The sequence below is a fragment of the Gymnoscopelus braueri genome (genome assembly GCF_963280865.1).
Source record: "Gymnoscopelus braueri genome assembly, chromosome: 8".
NCBI lineage: Eukaryota > Metazoa > Chordata > Actinopteri > Myctophiformes > Myctophidae > Gymnoscopelus > Gymnoscopelus braueri.
Genome location: NC_137609.1, coordinates 2,826,389 through 2,841,214, shown reverse-complemented (window position 1 = coordinate 2,841,214; position 14,826 = coordinate 2,826,389). Strand labels below are relative to the sequence as shown.

The 14,826-nt window shown below is 37.6% G+C and overlaps 1 protein-coding gene across 2 annotated transcripts in view; it reads left to right on the top strand.

The window, feature by feature from the left end:
• Positions 1 to 14,260, top strand: part of slc25a14 (solute carrier family 25 member 14) — a 33,777-nt gene extending 19,517 nt beyond the window's left edge. Inside the window, exons 6-10 of one of the 2 annotated variants that reach the window (XR_013933645.1) lie at positions 20 to 115; positions 1,981 to 2,105; positions 2,890 to 3,103; positions 10,431 to 13,126; positions 13,296 to 14,260. Coding sequence is in view for 1 of the 2 variants with exons in the window: in XM_080435904.1 (XP_080292030.1) it covers positions 20 to 115; positions 1,981 to 2,105; positions 2,890 to 3,103; positions 10,431 to 10,472 (477 nt within the window). In the remaining variant the exon portion in view is untranslated. Of the gene's footprint in view, positions 1 to 19; positions 116 to 1,980; positions 2,106 to 2,889; positions 3,104 to 10,430 lie in introns of both variants that reach the window. The other variant, XM_080435904.1, reaches the window with a different exon arrangement.
• Positions 14,261 to 14,826: the final 566 nt, after the last annotated feature.

The window sequence follows — 14,826 nt, the reverse complement described above, 5'->3', positions numbered from 1 at the left end:
TGTGTGTGCGCGTGTGCAGATCAGGATGCAGGCTCAAGGCAGTCTGCTACAAGGCAGCATGATGTCAAACTTCGCGAACATTTACCACACGGAAGGAACCAGGGGACTCTGGAGGGTGAGAACATCACTTAACTTAACTAATACTAATACATGGGCAACTGGGGGCCACGTGCGGCCCTCACCTTCACTTAATGCGGCCTGCAGGTTTATATCAGAATACTGATATATTATTGATTTCAGCTGTTACAATTCCAAACATGCAAACATGACCCGCTTTAATTACTTCAGTCTATATTGGTAGCTTAATGACTTTGTTAAGTCCAATGTATTTGTGTTCATAAAGTTATATCTAAATGCATTTGAAATTAAATACAAATGTTACTTTTCAGGATTCCAATTCGATTCCAAAAGTAGCAAAAATAGCTGATCTACAAGCTCAGAAAGGTGTCACATCGCGGCGCGTTTTGAGCTTGTAAATCAGCTATTTTTGCTACATGTGTGACATACTAGAATGACGAAGTACAGCATTAATTTACGCAAAAGAGTTAAAATATAGAGAATAGAGGTTTCTACCCGACAGCAACAATATGCAATGTGGCCCTCTGGACTGAGTGTGGGAATATAGTGGCCCTCTCCATCATCAAAGTTGCCCACCCCTGACTTAACTTAACGGAGTGGTTCACCCAAGAAATGACTTTATTTCTGTCGTTTACAGTACCTACCCGGTGTTGTCTTTGACTCGTGGAGAGTTTTAGTTTGTAAAACATTCCTCAACGATGGATCCAGAATCCAAAGAGGAAGAAGAAACTTGATGAATGGAAACATAGGTTTTTCAGAAAATTCTTAGGATTTAGAACAGTGGTTCTCAAAGATATCAGATATACAAGCTCACAGCGCGTCACTTTAAAAAAATAATTCAGAAGTTTTCACAAGTCTTCTTTTCTGGGGGTCCCTGGCACAAAACATTTTCAGATGGGGGGGTCCTTGGCCAAACACACGTCATTTTGGGGGTCCTTGACACTAAATAGTTTGAGAACTACTGATTTAGAAGGCATTTGTAGAATCGGCCTCACGTGTTAACGGTTTAAATCTAAATGGTAATAGGACTGGTGAATCTCACTATGTGTGCACCTGTGTGTCCGTCTCTTGTTATGTATTGCACTGTATGGCTGTGTGTGTTTATGGGGCTGTAGCAGGGGTGAAAGACCAAGCCAAACTTCCCTTGTAGACAATAAAGTTTACTTTGACCTTGAGCTTAGTCTTGAATAATGTAACATATGCAGTGGTGGAAAAAGTACTCAAATGTTTTACTTAAGCAAAAATATCAATACTGCAATGTAGAAGTACTCAGTTACAAGTAAAAGTCTGGAATAAAACATTTACCTGAGTAAAAGTACAAAAGTATTGGCATCAAAATATACTTAAAGTACCAAAGTAAAAGTACTAAAATGTTTGAAAATAGCCTGTGTATAAAATAGGGCTAAAGTGGTTAATGTGTGTTTCATAATATCATAATTTACATCTGAAAAGAAACTAGTAACTAAAGTTTTCAAATAATTGTAGTGGAGTAAAAGTATGATATTTTCCTCAGAGATGTAGTGGAGTTAAGAATTCCTCAAAAGCGTACTTAAGTACTGTACTTGAGTAAATGTACTTAGCTACTTTAAACCACTGAACATATGATTTGAACATACACACTACATCATTATCACACCTAAATTTACCCTTCAACTTGTTATGTCCAAAAATGCTAGATTCTGTTATTGAGTATCACTGCCATCTGCTGGCAGAATCAAAAATCACAAAGGTTTTATTTGTCACTAAAGCAGCCAAATGTTGTTGGGACTTGTTCTGCTAAACATTGTGCAACATCTAGACATAAGAAAATATAAATTAAGAAAATAAATACATATATACTGTATATATAATTTTACACCAGTGGTCCTATCTTCATCTCCCTCCTCTCCTCCTCTTCCTCAGGGCGTCATCCCCACGGCCCAGCGCGCCGCCATCGTGGTGGGGGTGGAGCTTCCTGTTTATGACATCACAAAGAAGCACCTGATTGGCTCTGGAGTCATGGGAGACGAGATACTGACGCACTTCATGTACGCATAAATTATACAAAATGGTCTGTCTGTCTGTCTGTCTGTCTACAACTACAACAACAGGGGGTGGGCAGCATTTTGTCGTTTGTCGTGGAAACCTTGTACGGTCAATGGATCCAATGTAGTTATAATTTAGACACACACACACACACACACACACACACACACACACACACACACACACACACACACACACACACACACACACACACACACACACACACACACACACACACATTTTAAGTAAAAGGCCTGTGTTCAAAATGTCACTTGAGTAAATGTACAAAAGTACGGTATTGGCATCAAAATATACTTAAAGCACCAAAAGCAAAAGTACTAAAATGTTTGAAAATAGCCGATCTACAAGCTCACAAGAGCGTTGTGAGCTTGTAGATCGGCAATTTTCAATGGCCTAGGTATAAAATAGGGCTAAACTGGTTAATGTATGTTTTATAATAATTGATATCTGCAAGTAACTAGTAACTAACGTTTTCAAATAAATGTAGTGGAGTAAAAGTACAATATTTGCCTCTGAGATGTAGTGGAGCAGAAGTAAAAGTATTGAAAATGGGAAATACTCCAGTAAAGTAAAAATTCCTCAAAAGTGTACTTAAGTACAGTACAGTACTTGAGTAAATGTACTTAGTTACTTTACACCACTGCATAAATGAGAGTATTACAAATATTAAAGGTACAGTTAAGGTTACTTTCACAAAATCATTGCACAAACGCACTTTCTGGAATGAAACCGTAATGAATGTTTTTTCTTTGTTGTTTTTTGCAGTTCCAGTTTCTCGTGTGGCCTGGCGGGGGCGCTAGCCTCCAACCCGGTGGACGTGGTTCGGACCCGGATGATGAACCAGCGGGTGGTGACGGTGGGCCCGCTGTACCGCGGCACGATGGACGGACTCATGATGACCTGGAGGAACGAGGGGTTCAGCGCTCTCTACAAAGGGTTCTGGCCCAACTGGCTCCGACTGGGGCCATGGAACATCATCGTATCCTTCCTATTTGTGTGTGTGTGTGTGTGTGTGTGTGTGTGTGTGTGTGTGTTACTATATTTGTGAGGGCAAAATGTCAAATTTGAGAACATTTGAGTGGCCCTCAGGCTTTGGCTCTGAATTTGGGAGTAAATAATAGAACACAGTGTGTTGACGGGCTAGTTTTGTTTCCAAGCCCATAGGCTACAACAATAGATATAAAATGTACACAGGGACCCCTCCAGTGTTAATTTACGGTGTTAATTTAACTTTGGGTGTGTAACCAAATGGACCCGACGGTTCCATTTTGTACCCCGGGGTTCCGAAAACACCCAAGACGGTAGTGATGCGCGGCCGACCCGTAGCCCGCAGGTCCCGCGGGTTGAACCGGGGATTACGACGCAATTATTACGGGGTGGACGAAGCGGGTCAACCCACGGAAGAAAAAAAAACACTCTCTCTCTATCTCCCTCCCTCTGTCCCCCTCTCTCTGGAAAGCAATTGAATGGACTTGCTTGTGTGTGTTTTTTTTTTTTTGGGCGGGTTGAGGGACGGGCTGGGTCGTTGATTTATATTCATTTTTGCGGGGCGGGTTGGGCTCCCGTGCTGGGCGGGCGGGCGGGTTATGAAAAAACCTGACCCGTGCATCACTACAAGACGGCTCTTTTAAGAGCCAAGGGAATTATGGTCAATACCTGGAAAAGAATCCCAGCTATACTACAGCATTTATGAGCAGCAACATGAGTTCCTATGTCTCTGCAAAGGGCTTGTACTGTATATTGTCTTTCCCCCGTGTATGGAGTTACATTTGTGTCTTTATTAACCAAACAAAAGAAAAACATCTGAGAGAGAAAAAATATAAACAGAGCAAAGAATAGTTTTAAATGAAAACGAATTAAAACAGCAAGCAAAAAATAATAATTTGTAAGCAAAGGAAATTATATAAACAGAACAAAAACATATTTTTAATTAAAACAAATTAAAAACGCAATAAAAAATATATATTTGCAAGCAAAAAAATATGAGATTTGAAAGAAAATAAAAAATAATTGAGAACAAAACTTAAAATTCAAGTGTAAAAAAATAAGGAAAAACTGTTTAAACTACATAAAACAAAATACTTAGTAAAATGTTTGGGTAATAAAATGTGTTGTGCTAAATAAAATGTTTTTAATGTTTTTTTTCCTCATTTGCGAATGAAAGTTATTTTTTTTATGATTGCAAAATGCCTTCTCTCTCAAAACCTATGTCTTTGGTCTCGATTTTTTTTTTCTCTCTCTTGGATTTTTTGTGTGAGGGGTTAAAGTTCAGAAGGCGGGTCCTACGCTGATAGATGTAAGACACCTCTCCATTGGTCACTTGGAGTCTGAGTGACAGCTCCCCCCCCCCTTCCTTATGTAGTTTGTTGAACGCAGGGATGGAGGTGTGTTACGGCCAGCATGGTTTTTTGATTGATTGAATTATTAGCAGTTTGCAAAAAAAACAAAAAAACATGAAAGCTTAATGCAAGGTCAGCTAAGAGTATTTAAAAACCAAGAAAGATGACTTGTTTCCATTGGGGTCCTTTGTACTCAATTCATAGAGACATTTAATGACAGACAGATTTACACTACTATGCAAAACATCATAAAAACAAAAGCAAAAAAAACATGTACAGTAAACAGTTTGAGTAAACAAATTGATGGAATACTTTATTAACAGTAGGATACAGAGGTACAATTGTACAATGATTGTTATAAGGATAACACAAAAAGGCTTGTTTCCATTGTGGTCCTCTGGGACTGAGGTCAGAGCTCCATCCCAGCTCTGGGCGCTACACTATTTGTTACAATATATTGAGCATTTTAGGCTATTAGCAATTCAGATGATTCCCTAATGTTAGGTTTCTGTTCTACAGTTTGTGATCTGTATTTGAAATTGTTGTATTGTTATTGTTACTGTTATAGTAGGCCAGTGGTTCCCAAACTTCGGGATCGGGACCCTCAGAGGGGGTCCCCAGATTAGCTTAATGGGCAACATTGTTTTGGGCAACAGTAAACAAACCAACCTATACAGTATAAGTGTATACAGGGTAACACATTTCTAAAGTGACAATTTAATGACTTTTAAGACCTTTTTAAGGCATTGTGCGCTTGTAGTTCGGCTATTTTCACAATATTTATCTGTGGAACCGAGTCAAACTAAATCTAATGCCTACAATTTCAAGTGCTTGTCAGGGTGGGTGGTCCCCAGTTCAAGTATGATTATTTTGGGGGGTCCCCAGTTCAAATATGATTATTTTAGGGATTCACAGCCTGAAACGTTTGGGAACCCTTGAAGTTATAAAATAAAGCTACATTTATTTTATGTTATATTCTTTGTTTATTCTAATTAAGGCAAGGCTGAAGTGACTGGCCTACTGGCCAGGCCCATTCCAGATAGACTGCCTTGGAAACGTTTAGTCTGATAGTGTGCTTACTTTATGATCCATCATCCAAGGCTTGAGGGTTCGAATCCACTGCGGGTCACTTCTTTATGATAGGTTAGTTAGTGTCAGGTAGGTATAGTAGTGTAAGGTATAGTTTTCTGTGAGGCTATGGAATTACACTGGCAGCATCACAAGAGCAGAGGTGAGGGACCCACATACCCATCAAGAGACTACTGACTCACTCACTGAAACTCATACCCTAGGGAAACCTGGTGGTAGACTTGGGTTGGATTTAGTTTGCCCCATTGAATTAAAAAGGTAATAGTACAGATTATTTAGGACTGTAGCTTTAAATGCCACATGCATATTTTCAACCTGCCAACCTTAAATCCTAACAAATGCAGTTCTAACTTAGTATGCAGAAGCATTTTTTGTTTTTGCATTCTCATCCAGCATTTCAGTATACACAGACAAGGCCTAAGTTGAGCAGAAATCTATTTATCCAACATTGACTTTCCTATAATTAGCATAAACTGCATTTGAAGGTCAAATTAACAGATATAGCAATTCACATTTCACAATGTATTCATACAACTAAATTTTCAGTGAATTGTTTATTAAAAGACATTTTAACCAAAATGTGGGCTATATCGTATGCCATCGTATGCTAACCCTAACATCGACAATTAACACCGATTTACAAATGGTCTGAGTTTATATTATATTTCCCCAAATCCATCTGTGTGAATGTGGTAGAAGCTGTTGTAGAACTTGTTACTTGGGTTCACATAAACTTTAAACACTGTGACACACTTGCCATTTGTAGAGCAGTTGTAGAGCAGATTTGAAAGAAGAAAAACATTTTAAACAGTTACACTGCCAGTGCCCTTAAAAGGTGCAATCATTTCAAACGTTAGGGAGGGTAAGTGATTTTCTTTTGTTAAAATAAGTGTTAAATAGCTCTAAATTCTGATAGTACTCATTGCTATAGAGTGTTTAGTAACATCTCTCCGGCTCTCTAACAGAAAATGCATGCTCAGGTTGGGATGCCAATTTTATCCAATCAGGATAGAGACCTCCAGTCAAGATACAGAAGTGAAATTGGAAGTGATGACACAAATAAATGAGCAGACAAAATTGGACCTGAAACACTTTTAAAATGGGTTAAAGTAAGAGGTTCATAATCTGCCAAGTTTTCCTTTAAGTTTGTATCCTTAACACGAGTAAAAATTGACAATGGACTGGAGTAAGAAAGGGACAATGTACAGTTATTTACAAGTTACACTCTGTCAAAGCTTGCACCGTTAATGTCCGAAAGCAAGTTGGTCTTAAAAGACTCGTAATCTTCAAGGTGGGCTGTTGGAAGTGTTACAAGCACTAACAATGGGATAACAAACAGTGTGGCCTGGCCTGCGGACTAGACAGTTGTGGTCAACTATTTTGAATTTCTTTCTCTCCGACTCCAGCAAATGCCTGTGTCCCTGCCCAGTCAGCCACTGCATCACCATGGGCACAGAGGGTCTCTCTCCTTCAGCCGCATCTTCTGGTTGTACATCTTAGAAAGGACAAAAGATCAACATCTGAAGTAACAAGTTTCAAAGCTTAAAAAAATATACCAATAAACGTAAAGAGAGCAATTATGTTAAACTCATTCACAAGAATCACCAATAAAATACACAGCGGACCAAATATGATTATGAACGGAAACTGTATTATTTGTCTGACAGTCCGATATCCAGATAATGAAATTGTGTTGTGCTACTGACAAGATACACTACGATCACTTGAGAACATTGCTTGCCCTGTACCCGGTTAGTTAGTGGCCCCACTTCTTCTCTTTATGAAAACAAACGAGAGCTTGCACAAAAACAAATTTCACCCCCTGTTTTACACCTGTAAACCTGTGATTTGACAATAAAGATGATTGTGACAAAGATTATTCTGATTCTAAAATCGGTTAAAATCTGGGTATATTATGTGCTGTATGAGTGTAGGACAGGGTTTCTCAAAGTGGGTAACGCAAGGGGTGCCGCAAAATACTTTGATAATGTTTGGAATGTATCAATATCACTTCAGTTTAACACTTAGAACCGCTACACTTAATAAAACGGACTAGAGGTGCACTGTACTAGGCTTACGAATGCTTAAGTCAGGGGTCTGAGGGTCCGTCACCGTAACCCCAAGGGGGCCCTCAGAGTTACCACGGGGGGCTACCAAATTCATGTTTTTTTTTACATTAACCACTTGAACCCTAGCATCCCTGCCTACACTGAAGAGAACTTTGGCCAAAAATAGCAGATCTACAAGCTCACAGCACCTCACACTGCAAGCTTGTAGATCTGCTATTTTTGGGAACGTTGTTTGGTGTAGAGGGAAAAAAGAGCAGACCAAGTACAGAGAAATGTACTGGGAAGTGCCGGAGTGGAATGTTGTTGTTGGCCGGGAGGGGAAAGTTGTCAAGCTGTCACTCAGACTCCGAGTGACCAATGGAGAGGTGTCTTACATCTATCAGCGTAGGACCCGCCTTCTGAACTTTAACCCCTCACACAAAAAATCTAAGAGAGAGAAAAAAAAATCGAGACCAAAGACATAGGTTTTGAGAGAGAAGGCATTTTGCAATCAGAAAAAAACAACTTTCATTCGCAAATGAGGAAAAAAAACATTAAAAACGTTTTATGTAGTTTAAACAGTTTTTCCTTATTTTTTTACTCTTAAATTTTAAAAGTTTTGTTCTCAATTATTTTTTCTTTTCTTTCAAATCTTATATTTTTTTGCTTGCAAATATATTTTTTTGATTGCGTTTTTAATTTGTTTTAATTAAAAATATTTTTTTGTTCTGTTTATATAATTTCCTTTGCTTACAATTTTTTTTTTTTTGCTTGCTGTTTTAATTCGTTTTCTTTCAAAACTATTCTTTGCTCTGTTTATATTTTTTCTCTCTCAAATGTTTTTCTTTTGTTTGGTTAATAAAGACACAAATGTAACTCCATACCCGTGTTGCTGGTTCTCAGTTGGTTAATAATAATAATAATAATGATAACAATAATGCTGATTGGCTGTCGGGATGCGATGGGTGAAGTGGGGGGCGGGGGAGCGAACGTCACTTCACATTTGGATTTTTTTCAACTGGGGCAAAGATAATGAAGCGACGGGTCGCTTCATTCTCATCGCCGTGTTCGCACTGCTTGATACACATGTATCTACTCCAAAAATATATATCGCAAACAAACTAATAAATAATAAATGATGATAATAATAATACTATAAAATTTTTCTAAAGGCATACATGGACTATGTTTTCTATGCCTAAACAAATATTTCCAAGTGACAACATACAAGCAATTAAAATTGGGTGATGAAAATAATCTATCATATTTACAATGTTATAAGTTAGGTGCTTAAAGGGATATTTCACTTTCAAAAAAACTTTTGGTAATTTTATCGTCTACTCAGGCTTTTGTGAGCCCCCCAGACAGTTTTTAAGTTGCTCGATTCAGTATTTAGATATTTGATATTCATTTTATCAGACACGCCCCCTTCCTATACAAACCCATTATAACTTCAAACTCCATTTTAACCATGATAGATTCATCAAAAACACCCGTCCTTGGTTCTGGTGACTCATACCGCCCCCCGGCCGTGTTTTTTCAATTATTTTTTTCATTTATTTTTTATATATTTTTTTGGAAAATGAAAAAAATAAAATACAATATTTTTTTTTTATAAAATAAATGAAAACATTAATCGGAAAAACACGTCCCCTCACGCATTAGGAGGGCAGGGTCAGTCACCAGAACCAAGGACGGGTGTTTTTGATGAATCTAACATGGTTAAAATGGAGTTTGAAGTTACAATGGGTTTGTATAGGAAGGGGGCGTGTCTGATAAAATTAATATCAAATATTGAATAAAGCATCTTAAAAACTGTCTGGGGGGCTCACAAAGGCCTGAGTAGACGATAAAATGAGCAAAAGTTTTTTTGAAAGTGAAATATCCCTTTAATCATTCACCCATTTAAACAAGTGCTTGAACAGTCAATCGGATCTAGACGATTGCAGATCTGTCCGTACGAGCGCCATGTGCACATGCGAGAGGAGTTTAGGGAGTCGAGATCCCTGGAATCTTTTCATGGACGGTGAGGTCTCCAAACCACAGTAGCTAGGTCCTCTGGAGTGATGTGCAAGCAGGGTTAAGGATATAGAAACCTGACGCTCCATTACGGTGCCCAGTGCAGGTGATCTTTACATTGTGGGTTTTGGCCACCGGAACCTCAGCAGGTCATAACATCAGGGTGAGGCGAGCATATTTAAGGGTGTGTTATTTAATCTGTTGCACCCACCAGATTTATGAACATCATTATTCATTCTGTGATTGACAGGATTACGACCCTTTGATAAATCACACGTGAGCCCCGTCGTACGATGATTCCTGGGCTCTAATCTGCGTTGGTTTGTACGTTCCATTGATAAATGAGGGACAATTGTGAGGATCATTGTCCTGGTCCTCGTAAGATAAATGGTTGTTTTATAGTTGGTGTGAACACTGTCATCCACTTGACTCAGAACGATTTTCAAAACTATATTTTTATAGTTATAGTGCACAGTGTGAATGGCCCTTTAGTCTTACAATTAGGAATAGATTCAGGTTGGGGTTAGACGATATTAGGGACGGTATTAGGCCTGAATTCTACTTTAGTTGTGTGCCAGGGTTGTGCACCAAAAATAGCCGATCTGTAAGCTCACAATGTATCGTGGCGCCACACGTTGTTAGCTTGTAGATTGGCTATTTTCACTACAACAATTTTATATATATATATATATATATATATATATATATATATATATATATACATATATACATTAATCGTGATCGAGGAAAAAGTTAGAAATAACGGTGATGCTGATATGAAGTCACATGTTTTCTTTAACGTCATCCTCAGTTCTTCATGACATTTGAACAGTTGAAGAAACTTCCCTTGTAACCATGGACCTTCAGTCTCTACCCGAAAATAATAATAATAATAATTATACACTTTTATTTGACTGTGTCTTTACGCTTTTCTACACTTTTTGAACAGGTTTGTTTGTTGTTTTTATTTTATCGTGCTTTCTTTGATCATTGATCATATTTGGACAAACCGCCCTTGAACGCACACTCCCTCCAAAAGTTATGGAATGTTTTTTTTATCACCTCGTCATGTGATCAGCTGGTCATGTGATCAAGCTGTGAACAATGTCAACGTATTAAAATGAAGCTAGGAGCCAAATTCCAATACCATAACCCATTAAGACTTGAGGCCGATTCAAAAAAATTCTTCTAAATCCTAACGGATCCTAACGGTTCTGAAAAACCTATGTTGCTATATATCGTTGTTGTCGGGCAGAACCAATCTCCATATTCTAACTTTTTGTGTTTTTTTCGTAAATTAACACCCTACTTGATCATACTACAGCGTCACACAAAAGCATTAAAAGTTCAAAACGCGCCACGGTGTGACGCGATTATACAAAAAAAAATTGCGATCTCAAATAATTGCGATTTAGGCAATTATGTACTAATTGTGAAAGACCCACTCCTCGCTCGGAGGCGGGACTAAGGCGCGAGTGGAGTCCGTGAGTGTGGACTAGCTAGGGTCAGGCTATGCTCCGTTGACACTAGGTGCACCCAGGGTGCAGCGCACTGAATCTTCAAACGGCAATGCACCGACTGCACTGAATACCGTCTCTTGTCGGGTGGAAACCTCATATATCCAAAACTGTTACTTTTCAGGATTCATATTCAAAAGTAGCAGATCTACAAGGTCAAAATGCTTGGCACTGCGTTTCGAACTTGTGGATCTGTTACTCTTGATGCTTTTGTGTAACGCTGTAGTATGATCAAGTAAGTTAATTTACAAATTATGAATTTGTAAGAGGGTTCTGCCATACAGCGACAATATACGAACGACCAGAGGGCACACTGTGATGTTCTTTGGTTAAAAGTGTTAAGTAGCTCTATATTGTGATAGTACTCATTGCTAGAGTGTTTGTTCAGTAACAGGAGTCTCTAAACAGAAAATGCATTTTCTACACCAATTTTTTCCAATCAGGATAGAGAACTCAGACAGGATACACATTAAACAAGTGAAATTGGAAGTGATGACACAAAGAAGTGAGCAGACACAATTGGAACTGGAACACTATAAAAATGAAGCTGATAAATGGGTACTCTCTCCTGATTGGCGCTCTTTAGCAATGTTTACTAACAGAATATAGAGCTTTAACCTTTTCACACAAAAAAAAAGACGTTTTTGTTTTAACCAAACAATATCACTTACCATTTAAAAGAAAAAGGAATGCCAAAATCCTTATTAGTGAGATTAGACTCATTATTATCTATTTATTATTTATTTGTGATGTCATCAAGTAGGTCAGTGATCTGAACCAAAGCCTTTTATCAATTGCTGTTTAATTAATGAAATATCATGAATTAATTAATTTATTGTTTTATGAATTAAAATATGAATTAATTAATGCAATGTTTTATTATTGAAATATTATGGATTAATTTAAAGTGTGTTGGTGTTGGCATCTGAACTTTGAACTACTGTAAACCTGGCATCCTTTGTTTAGGTCATGGCATTAAAGGAACACTTCACCCATTTTCAACCTTATCGTCTTAATTGGTCCTCGCTAATGCTCATTATAATATAATAATATATCTTATCTTCATATAATTGGTCCTCACTAATGCTCATTATAAGATGACACCATTTCTGTCTACTCACTGTGTGTCTCATTGGTGGACACACAGAAACCTGCCTACCAGTGACATCATCGATGGGGAATCCAAGCTAATTAAAAACACAGAGTGAGTAGATAGAAATGGTCTTATAATGAGCATTAGTGAGGACCAATTATATGAAGATATGGTTGAAAATAGGAGAAGTGCTCCTTTAAAGTTTTCAACAATAGCCAACATAGTCGATACATTGCACGTTGTGAGCTTGTAGATCGGCTATTTTGAGTTATTTCTTGAAAATTAAATGTCCAAATAGGGAGGCCAGGGTTAAATATGGTTAAAGGTGGTGGACGTGATAATTTTTTTTTGTTAAAATCAGTGTTAAATAGCTCTGTATTGTGACAGATCTAGATATAGTGATCATTCTGGTCAGGCAAACCCACAACTGGATCACTGCCCACTTGAAAATCTCAAAAGCGTCTGTTTTATCATGGTCTTGTCAGTAAAACAGTGTAATCAATAAATTAATCAATCAATCAATCAATCAATGGAAATGTTATTTATACAGCAGCTTCACTGTTTTGACAATAATGTTAAATATCAATGACAATGTCAACATGAATTACAATGCAACAAATTATTTATTTTTTAAAGGCTATTTCTCATATTTATGATAACTCATCTTCTGATTTGATGCATTATTTATTTTTCTTCCCATATTGATCTTGGTTTATTATAAGTTGAATGTTTTTTAAATTATTTCTGTAACTTTCTTATTTGTACTGGTATAGTTGACCGGTTTTGATCCATTTCTATTATTATCACAAACCTTCTCCAGATTGTTTCGTCTAAATGTTTGGGTGAAAAACTATATCTCTGCTGTCCGGCAGAAACCAGCTAACTCCAAAATGCTCAGTTTTCAGGAAATGACAAAAACAAAAAGTGGAGTTAGGAGGTTTTGTTCATCATTGATAAGAACAGCTGAATGGACCTCAAAGCTCACAATGAGGTTGGAGGTCAAAAGGGGGTGGAGCCTGGAGTTGGCAAAACCAGCTAACTCCGGTGGAGTTAGCTGGTTTAGCAGAAAGTTTGAGAATCCAATGGAGTTAGCTGGTTTTGTCAAAAGCGCTTTTTAATACTTTTCATTGGTTCAATATTCGTTTAATCAACATACAGACGTAAAGGGTGTTCAATAGCACTGATTTATGGGAAAAAAATTCAAAAGCGGAAAAATTATGTTAGCTGGTTTCTGCCGGACAGCAACAGATGTGGTTTGTGTCCAAATACAGTACATAGCCTACTATCAATTTGGGGGTCCTTGACATGAAAAAGAAATTAATTCCCATCGTATGAGTGGCTGCACTCGACTCGACATGTTTCTGGCATTGTTGGTTCTGTCGTCATAAACAATTAAACAAAAAAATGCATAACTGATTGGTGCTGCCGCTGTCAGGTGGAAACCTTGTTTGTCCAAAACTGTTACTTTTCAGATAATGTAAAAAAAAAATGTTACAATGGATCCATAGTTATTATTTAGTCACAGGCTCTAGTTAATACTTGTCTTTGGTTCAGTATTATAAAATACACACACACACACACACACACACACACACACACACACACACACACACACACACACACACACACACACACACACACATTCAACCTGGCAAACCTTTTTTTTCACAAGTAGCGGAAATAGCTAAAATTGCAAGTCAGCTATTTTGTGCAACACCGTCGTACAGCGATGTATGAAAATGTGTATACATGTATGAATAAAGATAGAATATGGAGATAAAGGGTTGCTGTCTGACAGTGATGATATTAAGGCCTTCGCTGATTATGTGTTCAATGAATTATTTTCAACGCTTTTAACATCAGGCTTTGGTGCCTTGAAATTGTTTAGTTTTTTTGGGGTTAAAACACGTTGCTCTGTTTGTCCTGAAATGCACTGGAAAAGAAAAGAAAACAAGTTTGTCCTTTTTGATGCACAGTATGTTAATGATTTATCCTCTTCTGTTGCTTTGAATTATTAAAAACATGACTGTTGTCAACATGCAAACGGTTAATTGTCAATTAATTATCATGGTGGCACCACATTTTGCAGATGTGTTGACAGATTTGTTAGGAACAACATTGGCCTGTGCCAGGTATGGTTTCATGAGGTTAATTGAAAGCGAACTCATTATTAGTTGTTTATATTGACACACGCACCAGGCCTGGGTCTTCACAGTCTCATTATCCAGTGGTGTAAAGTTACTAAGTACATTTACTCAAGTACTGTACTTAAGTACAATTTTGAGATATTTTTACTTTACTGGAGTATTTCCAATTTTCTGCACTTTTACTTCTACTCCACTACATCTCAGAGGAAAATATTGTACTTTTACTCCACAACAATTATTTGAAAACTATTTGCTAGTTGCTTTGCAGATATAAATTATTATATTATAAAACATTTAGCCCCACTTTAGCCCTATTTTATACCTATTTGAAAATAGCCAAAGGAGTTGCAATTTGATTAAAATGACTGGTGTTGTATTTTCTTTAACCCATTAAGATGTGTGTGTGTGTGTGTGTGTGTGTGTGTGTGTGTGTGTGCAAGCGTGAGTGTG